General features: G+C 39.1%; 1 protein-coding gene across 3 annotated transcripts in view; it reads right to left on the reverse strand.

Annotated features, from left to right (window-relative positions):
- Dusp11 (dual specificity phosphatase 11) overlaps positions 1-16,659 on the reverse strand; it is a 280,389-nt gene extending 263,730 nt beyond the window's left edge. The window contains exons 1-4 of one of the 3 annotated variants that reach the window (XM_074050015.1): positions 16,436-16,652; positions 16,012-16,146; positions 14,677-14,796; positions 10,589-10,686 (exon numbers count right to left, since the gene is read on the reverse strand). In XM_074050015.1, the coding sequence (XP_073906116.1) occupies positions 10,589-10,686; positions 14,677-14,758 (180 nt within the window). In that variant the 5' untranslated portion in view covers positions 14,759-14,796; positions 16,012-16,146; positions 16,436-16,652. Of the gene's footprint in view, positions 1-10,588; positions 10,687-14,676; positions 14,797-16,011; positions 16,147-16,435 lie in introns of all 3 variants that reach the window. The other 2 variants (XM_074050014.1, XM_074050013.1) reach the window with 2 other exon arrangements.
- Between the last annotated feature and the right edge of the window lie 510 nt (positions 16,660-17,169).

Genomic DNA, 17,169 nt, shown 5'->3' on the forward strand with positions numbered 1-17,169 from the left:
AGGGCTCAGTCTTCCTGGGGATAGCTGATAACCTGGGGCCTAGCCGAGCAAGCTGCAGCAACTTGAGGTCCACCCAGACCTGCAACATAAATCACCATTCTCTCAGCACTCATGCAGCAGGGAAGCAAAATGCACTACTTCAATTAACCTTCAAACACACAAGGCCAGTATCACTGTTAAACTTTGCTAGTGAGGTTCATCAATGGGCTGGGATTGTTTTACATGCAGAGGAGCAAGGCCTCCATTTGAGGATTGGGTCTCTGAAGCCTTCACAGTTTGCAAGAGCACATAGGCCTCCAACCTGGCTTTCAAAGCACAGCATCCAGAGGTCATGGGTGAAAAAGACCAAATCTCAGCAGGGAACTGAATCCTAAGTGCAGGGGCTGGTTTCTCCTGCACTAATCCTAGCATGTGCTACCTTCTCTAACCATTGTAACCAACAAAAGAGCAGGAGAAAAATGGGCATCAAGAGTCCATGCTCATCCCGGGAGAGAGGTGTTTACATGTGTGCAGTGAGTCACCTCCCAGGGCAGGGCTCTGGAGCCCAACTGTAGAGGTGCTTGGAGGCACAGTAGGAGTGAAAACAGATGGCAGACACTGTAGGACTACAAGAAAGGAATGGAGTAGGGGAGGAACATGGAGCAGCAGATGTCAACATCAAAAACTTGTGATTTACGTTTAAAAAATTATTTCTTGAGATATACTTCACCTAACATTAAATTCGCCAACTAAAAGTGTATAATTCAGTGGTGTTTAGACGATTCCCAAGATTGTGCGCTCATCACCACTATCTAATCTCTAGTATTCCATTAGCTCCAAAAGAAACACATCTACTGTATGGCAGTCACTAATGTGTACAAAACTGTCCGCTTTTCATCTTTATCAATTCAGCAAGAAGTAAAGATGTCAAATGTTCATTTCAGTCAAGATTTTCTTACTTATTGTTTCTGATTTGTAGAAAGACAAGAGCACTAACCCTTCTGGCAGAAGCTGACTCCTGTCAGCTTACAAATTCCCTCCCTAAAATGACTAGATCCTAATTCCTATATTCTCTAAAGCATTATCTTAAGAACTTCTAGCAGCCAGACTGAGGTGGCTCACACCTGTAATCCTAGTTACTTTGAAGGCAGAGATCAGGAGGATCAAAGTTTCAAATGAAATAGTTTTCAGGGCCCTGTCTCAAAGATACTCAACACAAAAAGGGGCTGGGGGAGTGGTACGTGCCTGTGCAGTAAGGGTGAAGCTCTGAGTTCCAAACCCTGTACCACCAAAAAAAAAAAAAAAAAAGGCCCCAGATAGAGCTATCTAAGTCTCTCTCACCATAGATTCCCTACCAAATGCCAGCTCAGTGTTCATAGAAATCATTAGCAACTCAGCCTTTCTCACTTTATCACAGCCAGAATAGTAGTAAGAACCACTAACAAGAGAAGTCACATATTTAGGTGTCTATTCCTATTACATTGTCCCCACTGTTAATTTTTCCATTGCATTTCCTTCCATGGAAAAAGGAGTGGCATACTCATCTGGCTACTTCCTGCTAAAATTGGGTGATTAGTGGGATTCTCCTGATGGAAGGTATGTATCTGTCTTTGTCAGTCAGCCTGGTGAGTGTTAGGCCTCTAACACTAGTTTTTATGGGTAGGATATGCAGCAAAGTGCTAAGTAAATAAGAAGGTATACTGATCCTGTAATCAACATGATGGTCATGCCAAAATGGAGATAGATACCTAATAAGACAGATGTGACACCATTAGGAATCCAGGAAAACAATCTAGAAAAATAGTCTGCCAATTCAGCCTCTATACCATCAAAAAAGAGAGAGTGAACCTCTCAGGCTTATTGTAATGAAGAAGTTTTGTCTAATCTTTTTTACATTAATTTCTACCTGAAAAGAATACTGATATAAGTATGACAGAGCATATTAGCAATAGCACACATACCCCCTTGCTCAGCTAACATGTACTCCAGAGCCATCTGAACCCAACACAACCTTTGCCAGGGAGTCTTGGGAGCACCCATAAAGAAGTCAGTATTTGAGCAATATGAACCAACCAGTTTTCCTTCCATCCTGCAAAGGGGATACAAAGACAAAAGCAACTTAGTAGATTCAAAGGGACATTCATTTTGCATTTTTTCTGAACAGGAGTCTTATGTCTTCCAGTGGCTGGCTTTCCCACTGGTTTTTTAGTTGTAGTGGAGTTGCCTCTGCTGGGCATTTCTTCACTCTCGTGCCATGCACCCATGACTAAACTCCAGCTAACTACAAAGAGGTATGAGACATCAGAAGCACATCATAAGGCTCTTTCCATTTTAATTCCACTTGTTGTTCAGGGGCCTTGCTTGTTCCAAGTTTCAGAAGTACTTGAACTCCCATCCTGAAGGGATGAAATGGTATCTCCAGCTGAGGAAGTGACCTGGAAAATGGAAATGTATGTATAGTAGTTAGTATTTGACTTATTTCCTGAACATACTGTTTTAATTTCATCTTTTGTGCTTAGATTTTCACCTCTTATTTGAGGGACCAAGAAGGATGGGCCATATATTATTTCATAGGGGTTTACATCTAAGGGCCACCTGTATGTATGCAGAGAAGGGCAATAGCTTGTCCCAGTTTAACTTGGTTTCTCTGTTTATTTGCTTTATTTTGTTTTGTTTTGTTTTTGAGACTGGTCCATTCTATCACTTGACCCACACTTGTCCTGAGTTACTTGACATACTTTAGCTATCAGCCTTTTCAGAATGCAATTTATGTTTTCAGTTTTGCCGCTAGATTAAGGTCTCCATGATGCATGTAGCTTCCATTACCCAGTAAATAAGATTTTACTTACTTGCTGGGTAATTACTGCCATGAAGGAATGTCTGTTGTCACTCTGAATTGAAGACAGAAATGATCTCTTTTAGAAAAATCTTTGTCATCTCCAAAGCTTTTTCATTTGGGTGGGGTAGGTCTCAACCCATCCAGAAAAAGTATCAACTAGCACTAACAGATATTTAAAATTTTCAATAGTCTTTGGCATCTAAGAGAAATCCACTTGCCAGTCTTAAGGGATGTTCTCCTGTGTACCAGATTCTCTACTCCAAAGGTTTTCTTTATGTCTTAGGGTTATTCTGAACACATAAGGGACCATTCTTGAGTGACCTATTGCGTCAATCTTTTTAACCAGAATCACTCCCCCACCCCCAAAATAAGGTCAGATGAATCCTACCAATGCATCAGGGCTGTAATAAGTACTTTCATGTAGATGTTCTACACAAGTGCCTCAGGCAAAAGTTTAAGTCCATGAGAATTTTGTTTCCATTTTAAGTGCTGTTCCACTTGTGAAATCCCCTTTCATCATCTGAGTCTCCGGCCCTCCAAGTCACTGGACTCTCTAAAGGCCATTGTTCTCAGGTTTCTTTTGCAGCTTTGGGCATTTTTTTCTGCAATGTCCTTTGCAACAGGCACATTTGTTTTCCCCCAATTTGGGTCAGTCCTTGTCATCTTTTCTCTCTTGGGGACTCCCTTTGTTTTGGGCTACATAAAATACATGACTTGGTTTCAATTTCTGTTCCTCCCTAGCATTACAAACCTTGTAAGCAACATCAACAAGTTATTTGGGATTCATTCCAATTGTTCCTCTACCTGTTGTAATTTCCTTCTGATGTCAGGAGCACTCTGTCCAATAACAGTCATATAAACCACATGTAGGTTCTCAGGTGACTCTTGGTAGGAGTCTGTACATTTCCTCTAAGCCTGGTAAACCCATTCTAAAAATTCAGAGGGGCCTTTTGTTGCAACTCTTCTGTTGGATCATATTTAGGCTCCTCTACTTGGGTACTTCCCTGTGGAGTCCTATAAGGCTGCACCTCAGATAATTATTTATCTTGGAATTTTCTGCACCTGTAATTGGGTCCCAATTTGGTTCCACTACTGGTATGACCTGGTCACATACACAGACTTGGTTAGGATACTCATTATAGAGGCCTTGTGTCTCATCTTTTGCTTTGTCCATCAAAATTTAGCACCCACTGGTCATGAGCAAGATTTCAACAAGCTTTCTTAATCTGCCCAGGTAGGGCAGTAGGTAAATAATTTAGTCATTTTCTGGGGATCCCTCACTATAGTGCAAGTTTGAATTTTTCCAGTTTAATAAGTCTGAGGTTGAAAAGTGATGATAGGCCCAGTAATGCCCACCCTGCTCTCCTTGGGCATTTGTTTCTATTAAGTACTGCCTTAGAGGAAATTGTCCTGCTCCAGTAATAGGGGCCACCTGTCCAAATAATGTGCTCTGTTAGGTCTCAGAAGGGGAGACCATCCTTGTCCCTGACTTATAACTCAGAGTGGTTTGGGTCAGCTGAGTTACACCTCCCTTTGTTCCCCTTACTCCCTCAAAAGGAAGCAGGCCACCAACTCCTTAGCAGCTACAGGAAAAGGTAGAGTGGCAGAGCCTTCAGGATAACTCAGGTTAAAGAGATTCATTACACTCAAATCAATTAGGTCTTCTCTGACCTTTTCTTCTGGGGCATAGCAGTCCTTGACCATGGGAAGCTTTGAATTTCCTTGTACCATCAACTCAGTTACTGGCTGTTCAGACTCCTAGCTGTATACCTGCATAATTACCTGCACACATGGAATTTCATCCTATTTACCTGCTTACAAACAAAATGACTCCAATGGCAAAATCATGAAATTCAAGGTTTCATTCAAAGACTATCTGTACTCATTTCCTAATATATACATAGGCCAGGCTATGATGCAACAAAATTGTCATAGGCTTATAAATATAAGTAGATTGCTCTGCTAAGATTTATCCAAGAGTCCTTTCAGATGGAATAGAAACAGCATCTCCCATAATAAACACAACCCAGAACACAAAGCACACAAAGAAAAGGAAATTTCCCCAAAACCAAGGCCAACAAACATGAACATTCCACCAAATTAGGAAGGCAACAGATGGGAATGAATCCCCTAGGTTTCCTAGTTCTGCTAAACCTGTGACCTCTATCCAACCACACCACAAAAGAATGACTCATTTGGGGCCTGAAGATCCACATGGGGACCTCCCCAAATGAGTATAATGCAGGGGTCTCACCCAAGCTTAGCCAAGGTGTTACAACTTCTTTCAGACACTTTTTTCTTTTCTCCAACATCATTCCAGCAGCAAGAACTATGTCTACACAATCCACACAAGAGAAAACAGAGTTCCCCAGAGCAAAATCTGGCTCTGGCAGTTGTTGGGATAGTCCCTTACTCTCCCCCCTCTTCTTTTAAGACAATATCTCCACTGGACCTGTCCCAGAGTTTGATGTAGGGAATGATTTCCTACAAATTTCTATTCCCCCAGTATCTAGAGGTTCAGGTTGAGAACCTTTCCCAGAGTCCCACTTTCGGTGCCAAATTTGTTACTGAAAATTTGGTCTCCTGAATTCAAAATCAATTCTCAGATAGTGAGAATGATATTTTTGGAGAAAAAGAAGTAAAGGTTTATTAATTACGCCAGACAAAATGAGGACTGTGTGATCTGCTGCTCAAAATGAAACTATAGTCTTAGTACTAGGGGAGGAAGAAAGGCTTTTAAAGGAAAGCCTTTGAGCATGAGCTTCAGCCTTTGTACATGCCGAGGCATAATGTTTGGACCAATGGTGAACTTGGGTTTGATTACTTCCTGATTGCTGGCATGAGTCTTTGGAGTTGTAGCCTTTGCTGTCCTGGACATTTGTTCACTTGCCGATGCTCTGGATGTCCATTCCTTCCCACAGACAGTGAGATAAGGAGAGTAGCACGATGTCCTTTCCTGGAGAGGTGAAGACATTCTTGAGTGCTGTCACATGGGGAAATGGGGTAAGTGTGTGCAAAGGGAGGGGGGACAGAACAATGAGAAAGACAAGAAACAAATGTCTTTTTAAAAACTCGTGTTAACTGAAAGCAGACTGGTCATTAAAGTGAGTTATTGGGCTAGAACTACAGTTGTGAGCATATTTAGGTCAGTATTCCTGTTACAAGAGAATCACTACTCTCTGAAAAGTCCATTCTGAAGGTTTTCAGTGTAGTTTTATCTTTCTGTGCAATGTCCTTGACCCATTGAATACTGAGGAGTGGCTGAGTGGATGAACTGTTAGAAGTAATTGCACAGAAAATAAATCTTTCCCAGAGAAAACAAATCAAAGCTGAAACTCACTAAGTATTTAGATTGCTATATCTTACTATTTGCAGATACATTCCTTCCTTTATATAAGTTTGGCAAAAGACTATCTCACATTGTTTTGTTTCTTTTCTTTTGGTGTTGAGGATCAAATTCAGGGCCTCATACATGCTAAGTAGATGCTACATAAATGAGCTACATCTTCAGTTCCCACAGATTGTTTTATAGGGTTTTTTTTTCCTTTAGCTTTGTGTGTGTGTGTGTGTGTGTGTGTGCGCACACGCGCGCACATTTGTGTGTCTTATGTTGGAATGCATAAATTATAAACTTTTTCCAAAATGTGAGAAATTCCTCTATATTTTCACCTTTAGCTTTTATACAAAAAAAAGGAAAAGTATAGACAATCCTCATATTTACATTCAATTGCATCATTATGCCTTCTACATCAATCAAATATCTAACAAAATATTTCTACATCAAACAAATATCTAACATAATTTGGGTCACTTATATATATGAAAAGAAAAAAGTTTTTCCTCATAAAAGATCCAACTTTACTTACAAATGGTTACAAAAAAATCCAAAGAAAATATCAACACACTTAATCAAAGCATTATTAAACAATGATATTAAAAGACCAAATAATATTCCATTCCATGAAAGGATGACTCAACTTTAGAAAATCTATTAATAAAAGTACTTATATTAATAAAATAACTAATAAAGAAAATACATGACTGAACTGGCAAAAAGTTAAAAAGTATCTGAAAAAAACAATAACCATTTTTGATCAAATAGTTTGTGCCCCAAAAACACAAGATTTCCTTACTATAAAGAGTATCAGCAATATCCATAAAAAGTATAATCAATAGCATGCAAAAGACAAACTGGAAAAAACAGTAACATATATAAAAAATACTATGTAACAATCATCAACATCACCATTAGCCATTTATTACTCTCACCTTCAACTACACCAAATCTTGACAATAGTATTACCTAAGAATCTCTAGAATATGAATACATCTTTAAACCAAAATGACCAATACATGTGGGTCCAAACTATCATTATGCCTCAGTTCCTACAAAAGCTCCTAACTTGACTCCTTGCTTCTCCCTCTGCAGCACATTCTTCACTCAGTAGTAAAATGACTGGTTGAAAATGCAGTATGATTATGTTCTACACACTCACCCCTCAATAAAAGGTTCAAAAGTTTTCTTTTTTCTTAAGAAAAATAAAAGCTTAAATATAGTCCTGTATGACCTAGTTCTTATCCAAACAAATAGCTTGATTTTAATGCCATACTTCCCCATGGCCCACTTCCTCCAACACAGAATATGCTATCCTGTTAAAGTCTTTGGCATCCCATCCTGGCTAGTACCAATTCAACCTTCAGATACTTGTTCAAATTTGTCCATGGAAACCTCTAACTTCTTGAGGAGATCACATCCTTCCTGTTATATGTTCTCATGGAACCATGTCCATCTCCTCATTAGTCCTTGTTAGAGTTAAAACTCACTATATTTCTTCAGGAAGGTAGGTCAAGTCTCTTTGCTAACACCCAGACTACTTACATCAGAAGCTTGTTAAATAGTTTCTGAACGAACAGACATAAATAGGTACAGTGTACAATATCCATTAAAAGTGTAAGAATGTATATTCTTTGATTCAGAAATTCTATTTTGAGTGAAATTATCTCTAGGACAATGACATGTGTAGTCAAAGAAGCAAATACAGGAATGCTCACCACCTGAATGTTTGATGCCATGCATCAAAACTTCTGGCTTTCATGCTCAGCAGTAGGCAAAGAAACCTTTTTAAAAAAAACAAAACAAAATAGCATTCTTTAAAAAGAATAAGGTATCCAGTACATCCACAGAAAGATGTTTCCCACATATTAATTACAAAGCAGAATGCCTACAATACCATAAACTACCTACATGTACTTTGTATATGCATTTCTGAAGTCTAAAAAGACATAAATTATTAATGATGGCAATCTCTGCATCTAGGACAAGATGGCTTTTGGCTTCACACATTCCTGATCACATGTCTTGTAACATGCTTACAATACCATTAAATCAGACAAAAATAACTTCATCATGGTTTGCTTTGGGGCTCATAACTCACCTGCAGAGGAGGTAGCCAGTCCTGTTTAAACCACGGGTAAAATGGACACCAATAAGTTTGCCTATAAAACAAGACATACAAATAAGTAACTCATACAGATACATCAAAAATAAGTTGTACAATTTTCTAAAGAGCAACATTTCAAGTACCACTGCCATGCAAAAAGGAATGTACTGTCCAGTACAAAACCTACCAGAAAGCCAATATTCATTGTCTCTAGGATACTTTCAATAGCTCCAAGTTAGACTCAATGGTGTAAACTGTAGAAGGCCTGATCTGATATTAACAGCTAAAATTGACCTGAGACAAATTCCTTTGTCTCAGTGTAGATTGACTATCTGTAACTAATTTAATTACAGAAAAGGTCTGTGAAAAATAAAGCCAATTGGCTAGGAGACACACAAAATTTATTTCTAATGAAAACAAATAGAATGCCTTCCCCCCTCTACCACTTTTTATTTTCAATGCTGGGTATTGAAACTGGGGTATGGCATATGCTGTGCAAGTGCTGTATTGTGCTACATCACAGCCAAGACTTCAGTTTGATAATGAATACAAGCACAACTGCCCATAGTGGAAAAACAGCAGCAATACCTTAAATATGGATAACAAAGATGCAATTTCACTCACCTACTAATGCTTTCTTTTGCTTCGTTTTAAAACACTTTTGTTGCTGTTGCATACTGGGGTAAGAACTAGCCTGCTTGCTAGGCAGGCATCTTACCATTGAGCCATACTCCCAGCCCTTTTTTGCTGCTAAGGGACGGCCTCACTCCCAAATTCTTTTGGTGTCTCTGTTGTGTAATTCTCAGTCCCTAACATTTTTAATCTTTTCTAATACCTCTTACCTCTTAACCAATATTTAAGACAAAAGAGCATTGTTATTTATTATGCATTATTTATTTTATTATGCATTTCCCATTCAAGATTTTAACAAATGAGTCTGTAAGTCTGGTACAGTTAAATATTTCTCATTAAAATCACTTTTGAAAAGGAGTTAAACTGTCTATTTGTGACAACCAAAGGATAAACACCTTACTCTATTACCACCATCTGACATTTTCACCTTAACACCATCAAAGACTACAGGCCTAATGCAATAACTACTGAAATTATCAAAAAATTTCCATCCAAATTGCACACCAAAGTTCAGATAAGGGAAAAAAAAAACAATAAAAACTCACCATTGGCTTAATTTTCTTTCAAAAACCATTAATAGGACATTTGAATTTAAAAACAGTGTCATCAACAGGCACCTGATGCCTAAATGTAAACAATTTTAAGAAACAGTTTCCTATAAAGCAAAAACAGAAAATATGTATATTATTTCATTTCTGGGAAAGAATTAAAGATTAATTAGAGGAGCCACCATACAAACCAACCAGTTATAATAAACTTAGTTTATCAATAATTCTGTTAAAGAGAATCATTTCTTCCAAAGCTGCTCTAACCAGGAAGCATCATTTTTTATTGAAACTATAGGACAGTGCTGGGAGCACTCAAATGGTAGAATGCCTGCCTAGCAAGAACAAAGTTTGTATTACTGAGTTGAAACCCCAGTAATACAAACAAAATATAGGACAGTTAGTCAACGTGTACACATAACACAGCAAAATTCATATGAATGAGTATACATACACTGTAAATAAAAATTACATGAACAGGTCTACGTAACTTCACACTTCAAGAGCCAGTACCTTCATAAAGCAGTTGTGATTTTAACCAGAAGTATTTAAAGGATGGGTAAAAGTAGATACTGGTATGAGACAGAAGAGGTTCAGTGAAAATCCTGCAGCTGAGTTTAAATGGAAAGTATAAGCATGAACCCATGATGTAGTTTACATTACACATAGTCGTAATTCCCAGGTCAACATCTCTAGCACACAGATGGTAATCTCTCTCTAAATATGATTCCCACCAAAAGAAATCAAAGCACTTGTTAAAATGGCTGGTTCAGGTTTGGATAGGACCAGTATAAGATGAGTCTGAAACTTATTTCATACAAATAGCAAAAAACTGATTAAAAAAAATTAGTAAGGTTGTATCAAAAGATCTCAGGAGACAAGTTGAGAAGCTCCAACTATCCAGGGAGGACTTCAACTGTACCTCAATAAGAAAAAACAACTGCAATGGAGTTTATCATAATATAAAAACAAAATTAATGAAATAAAATCTAATTAGGCACCATAAGAAGATATTAGGGAACCAATTTATATTATTTTGAAATAATAACATTCTTTCTTTTAAATAAAGGAAAGAATCATGCCTGCATTACTAGACAACCAAATGAGAGGAAAGTTCATTTAATAATTGAAACAAAAAAGACAGAATTCACCTTTTTCTTAGCTTGGCGTGGTGATGCACACCGGCACTTGGGAAGCTGAGGCAGAAATATCTCGAGTTCAAGGGCAGTCTGGGCTACACAGCAAAACCCTGTCTCAAAACAGATAAAAGAAAAGAACAATCACCTTTTTCAAAATTCCAAAGAAATTGATCAATCACCAAAGACGGGTAACACCACTGGGAGAGACAACCACTCATTATAACCCCTGATGGAAGAACGTATCATCAGCTATGAAATGGTCATGCACTGGGAATGATGATGGCACACAGCTTCAGGAGGCTGAGGCAGGAGGACTACTTGAACGCAGGAGCTCATGATCAGGCTGGGCAGCACTGGGAGATCCCATTTCAAAGCACACACATGCAGGCTATGGAGGCACACACCTATACTCCCAGAAATGAGAAGACTGTGGTTCAAGGTCAGCTTGGGTAAAAAAAAGGGCAGCGAGACCCTATCTCAATCAATAAGTCAGTCATAGCAGCACATTAACTGCAATCCCAGCTACTCAGGAGGCTGAAATAGGAGGATCATGGTCTGAAGCTTTCAGAGGCAAAAGTGTGAGACACTCTCTAAAAAATAAACTAAAGCAAAAGGGGATGAGAGTGTGGCTCAAGCAGTAGAGTGCTTGCATAGCAATGGTGAAGCCTTAAGTTCAAACCCTAGTACCACAAAATATAAATAGATAAAACACACACACAAGAAATTGTCTTGCAAACAAACAAAAAAAATCAAGCCTGAATTTGATCAAGCTAATCCAACTACCAATTTCCAGAAAATAAAAGAACTAAAAAATATTTTAATGAGCTGGGGACAGGTGGCTCATGCCTGTCATCCTAGCTACTTGGGAGGCTGAGATTGGGAGGATTGGGGTCCCAGGCCACCTTGGGAAAATGATTCTCGAGGACCCCATCTCCAAAATAATCAGACCAAAATGGACTGGAGGTGTGGTTCAAGAGTTAGAGCCACAACACTTGCAAGTGGGAATCCCTGTGTCCAAACCCCAATCCCACCAAAAAGAAAAACAAATGTTAACACATGGAGGTGTAATTATCAAAATCTAAAGGGTACAAACAGTACCCAATTTCTTCAAAGCATGAAATTTAGACAGGGGAAGAGGGACAGGAAAGTGAGAGGAACATGGAGGGGACTCTAAAGTTCAATTAAGACTTAAAGAGAATTAACCAACTGCAAAGTGACAATTTTATGGCATTTAGGAGATAATTGCAAATTTAAGTACTGACTGGATATTTGATATTAAGGAATTGATATTCTGGAAAAGAGTACTATATTTTAAATATACACACCAAAGATGCAGAGGTGAAATATTTGAGATTTGCTTTAAACCATACAGAACAGGGTAAAATAAGTAAAGATATAGATGAAACACAATAGCCATCAATTGATAAATATTAAAGTGAATGAATTAATGTGTATATAATGAACATATATAAGCATTCTGTCTATTCCAATATATGCCTGAAGTTTATAATAACTTTTTTTTGTAGGACTGGGGTTTGAACTTGCAAAGCAGGCACTCTACAACTTGAACCATACTTCCAGTCTATTTCGTTGGGTCATTTTGAAGATAGGGTCTCCCAAACTATTTGCTTGGGCTATTGCCTGTGCTATTACCCAGGACAGCCTCGAACATCAATCCTTTGGACCTTATCCTCTCAAGTAGCCAGGATTACAGGCATGAGCCACTGGCACCTGTCATATGATAATAACTTTAAAAAAGAAAACATTGGGAAAGTTTGGCAGTTTCTCATAAAGTTAAACACAGAACTACCATATGATTCAATTATTCTGCTCCTAGTGATACATCTAAAAGAACCGAAAGCAAGGATTTGAACAAATATTTGTACACCAATGTTCAAAGAAGTAGTATTCACAATAACCAAAGAAATAATCCAAGTGTCTATCAATAGATGAAGGTATAAACAAAACAGGGCATATGCACAAAATGGAATATTCAGTTGTGAAAAAGATTAAGATTCTGATCCCTGATACAGCATGGTTAAACCTTGAAAACATGATTAGTGAAATAAGCCAGACACAGCAGGACAAATATGACCTGTGTCTACTTGTATGAGGCACTTATGACTGGCAAACACAAAGAGATAGAAAGTACATTAGAAGTTGCTAGAGGATTGAGGTGGGGAAAGGGATGACAAAAAGAGCCATGTACATTAACAATAATAATTGTGACTAAACATTATAGTTCAATTCATGTCTCCAATTTCTTTTGTGTTGCTGTTTTTGTTTTTTTGAGACAGGGTCTTGCTATGTAACCCAGGCAAGCCTCAAACTCACTATGTAACACTGACTGGCCTGGAATTCATTTTTGTCCTGTCTCAGCCTCCAGAGTGCTGGGATTACAGGCATTCTTTGTCTTGCCTGGCCTCCAATTTCATTTTCAGTCAGCAGTTAAAAACATGTAATTAAGGAAACCATTTGGTTCCCTTTTAAAATTACCACCATGAAAGAAGGCCAGGTTTCACATCAGCTCCAGATGAAAACTGCTGAAGCACTGTGAATTACTTTAGCATCAGAATGAAGTAAGTTCATTTCAATTTTTACCTCTGGGTTATAACAGAACTGAGTATATGTTAAATCAATAATCAGTCCAATCTCTTCCTTTTGTTCTTAGATTTTGTTAAAAAGATCCAAAGGGGAAAATTGTTCTTCTGGAGCAAGATTCACTTCAAACTTCTGTCAGAGAATGAAACAAGAGAAGACAAATGTGTGCTTAAAGTCCTATGTGATATTATGCATGTATTCAAGCCCTATGAGGCTAACATACAATGAGATTCAATGTAAAGTGTCCACTCGTCTGGAAGCTGTATTATGAATCTCTCTTCCAGTGATCAATAGGAAGAACAAAAGCTCGCCTGGTATCTCTATTTCTGTGTTTATTTGTGTTCGACTTCCTGAATGACTTTGAAATGTCCCCATCAACTTTAACATAGGTTTAAAAAAAAAGTTCTTGTTTATTTAATACATAGAACCTAACTCCATTTTACAAATAAACATAAAGGGTTTTTTGGGCACAATGTTGATGCACATTGAATTTCCCAGCACAGTAAACACCTTAAGAACAAAGTGAAAACTATGCTATATTTTTGTGTTCTGATGTAGTGATGCCCACATATTTACATACTGGAATACAAATTACTTTATTATAAATTTATTTTATTTTTAATTTATTTTTGTGGCAGTACTGGAATTTGAACTCAGAGCCTCGTGCTTGCTTAATAGGCAAGTGCTCTACCACTTGAGCCACACCCCCAGTCCTTTTTTGCATTAGTTGTTTTTCAGGTAGGGTCTTGGCGCTTTTTGCCTATGATGCTCCCACCTATGATTTCCCACACAGCTGAGATCACAGGCATCTAAAACCATCCCAGGCTTATTGGTTAATAGGATCTTGCTAACATTTTTTGCCTTGGCTGGCATGCAATCCTCCCATCTTCACCTCCTGAGGACCTGTGATTACAGGCATGAGCCACCACACTGAGTGCAGCTTATATTATAGTTAGAGCATTACACTGATTTCTTTTCTTTACAATTATATGGAGCTCTTGAGCTACAAGTGCGGTTCTTTGTTATTATTATTATTATTACTATTTTGGTGCAACTGGGGTTTGAATAAGCTTGCAAAGCAAGCTTGAAGTCATACCTCCAGTCCATTTTGCTCTCATTATTTGGGAGATGGAAATCTCACCAACTATTTACCCGGGCTAGCCTCAAACTACAATCCTCCTGATTTTAGCCTCCCAAGTAGCGAGGTGTAAGCCATAGGTGCCCAACTCATGTGCTGCTGTTAAGCTACCTCACCAGAGACCACCCCTCTTTCCTTGGAGAATATACTTTCTTGCTTTCTGCAAATTACTTAATTAGTTAACAAAATAAAATTATATATAGAAGTATATTATATTTATCCACCAATTTTATTTCAGGACAGTAAAAAGACATTTAAAGTATTTGCTTCAAAAAGAAATGCAGTATGATAGGGTTGAGAACCAGCACTCTACATGATGAATTAAGACTTCTAGAAGGATACAAAATTAATTTTTGCTTACCTTTTGCAAAGGAACTTTGAAAGCAATAAAATGAGTCCCAGGCATCCTTATCCAACTGGGAGATAGTCTTTGCGTTAGACATGGTTTTTGTTAGCCAAACTGCATGTTAGACTTGACTCCCTGTACACAACATAGGCTCTTTGAAAATGGGAATCATAACACATATAGCATGTCCCTTCTCTCTGCTTTGTATTTTTGCCACTCAACTTATTTATCTCTTCCTAATAACAATATATCTTTTCGTTCTTCTTGTTTCCCCATCTTGAAAAACTACGAGGCAACAAAACAGCACAAAAGTCTCCACAAATAAGGAATATTTAAAACCAGGGATGGCAAGAACATCTGTATCGATGATAAAACCTATTCCCTAAAATAGTTTAAATTCAGTTCTTTCATTTGACAGGCTTTTTAGTCTTCATACAATTGATATCATCAAACTCAGTCAGTAGAGAACTTCACAAGTTCATACATGAAAAGAAAACCTAATAGAAAGAGTATGTGAACTTCACTTAATAACGCTAAAAGTGGGCTGGTGTGTGGCTCAAGTAATACAGGTCCTGCCTAGCAACCCTAAGGCTTTGAGTTTAATCTACCACAAAATAATGATGATGGTGGGAGTCATAGTGCAGAGTAATATCAAATGACTTCTGTAGGCTGAATTAGAATAAACTATGGGTTAGTTTATATATGAATCATAAAAGAGAGGACAAGAGTGGCGAGACATGGGGCTACAGAAGTAGAAAGGATCCCAGACCATGCAGAGTCTTACAATATAGGCCATGACAAAGAGTTTGTTTTTACACTTTTTTTTTTTTTTGGTGGTACTGGGGTTTGAACTCAGGGCCTGCACTTTGAGCCACTCTACCAGCCCTTTTCTGTGATGGGTTTTTTTTCCGAGATAGGGTCTCGAGAACTATTTGCCGGGACTGGCTTTGAACCGCGATCCTCCTGATCTCTGCCTCTTGAGTAACTAGGATTACAGGTGTGGATCACCAGTGCCCGACTTGTTTTTACTCTTGAAACAATGTTTTACAGCAATGTCTATGAGCTATCTTTCCACTCCACTCCAACTTTAATTACTAATACAAAAGATTTCTTGTGTGAAGAATAAATAGATGGGAAAGAAAGAGAGTAGACAAATGGACACTGCTAGGACTGAACTGTAATAGGTCAGGCAAGATCCGCAGTAGGATGATGAAGGACAGATGTCAACAGATTCCAAAAATATTCAGGAGGTAAAATGAGGAAGGGGTTTGACGAAGTATGAGATGGGGGAGGGAAAAGTCTCAAGGAATTAAAGGGCTCACTGCACATATAAGCAGTCTCACAACTAACCATTTGAACGCAGACAGGAAGTTCTCTCAAATGACACCTGGTGCGTAGCCCACAAAATGCAAATCAACTTTCCATCGAAGCCCTCAGGCCAGTACTGGGGGTTCTTTCCAACTTAGATCTTATTACTCCCGTTTTCTGTGTCAAAATAACAAAACTTCAGGAACTGGGCGGAGGGTCCCTTTTGCTAATTAAGGAGTGTCCCCAACACGAGTAGTCCCGCCTGGAAGCAGTCCTTTCCTTATTTTACCCAGGGAGCCACGCACAGAGCCTAACTTTAAAAGGTGGAGAGGAATCACGGAACTTCAGCCACCATCCCTTCCAGCTACCGCGGGCGTTGCAGCAAGTCAAGGTCCCTAAGCAGGAGGCGACAATGAGGAAGGGACAGCGAGAGACGAGCCTACGCCCAAGAGCCAAAGCACATTACCTCTCCGGGATGTGGTTTCCGCCCTTCCTCTTGGGCGGGGGACGTCCGCAAAAGTCGCGTCCCCGACCCCAGCCACTGCGGGCATGATGCCATTGGTTCATATGGGCACCAAGATGCCGCCCACCCAATGCCAAGCGGATCAGAGCCGTCAAGACTGCGACCTCTCTGGCAGAACTTGAGATACTACGACAACGGGCAGCACCCTGCCACTACTGCGCACGCGCCTCTGCCCGCCGTGATGACGTCAGCCCGCCGGCTACAGAGAGGCCTGGTGTGTAAACAGGACCTTGGTGGCTACTGCGCCCTCTTTCGCCGGAGGCCGGTAACACATGTCTACGAGCTCCTGTGTCCACCTTCAGAAGTAAAAATTGTACAAGACATGGAACAAGTCCCACTGCCCCCAGTCCCCTGTGTATTCTTCACACTATTTCCAGATGTTGACGTTTTCTATATTGTTTGAAGTTTTCATTACTTATGCATATCCTGAATTCTACTGGGTCCCTATCACATGCCAGCTATCATGCTACAGTGGACAGCATGCATTTGTGTTTTAGAAAAATATGAGAGAGAGAGAGAAAGAGGAAGGGATACAGAGAGTGAGACAAGAGAGGAGAGGGAGAAACAGGGAGGGGGATAGAGAGAAAGTGGAGCTCAAGCCTAAAATTTCCACAATGTATCAAGCGTAAGGACCTGTACTTGTTAGGAAAACTGAATTCTGCTACAAGTGGAGGAGC

Source organism: Castor canadensis, chromosome 12 (assembly GCF_047511655.1).
Source record: "Castor canadensis chromosome 12, mCasCan1.hap1v2, whole genome shotgun sequence".
NCBI classification, from domain to species: Eukaryota; Metazoa; Chordata; class Mammalia; order Rodentia; family Castoridae; genus Castor; species Castor canadensis.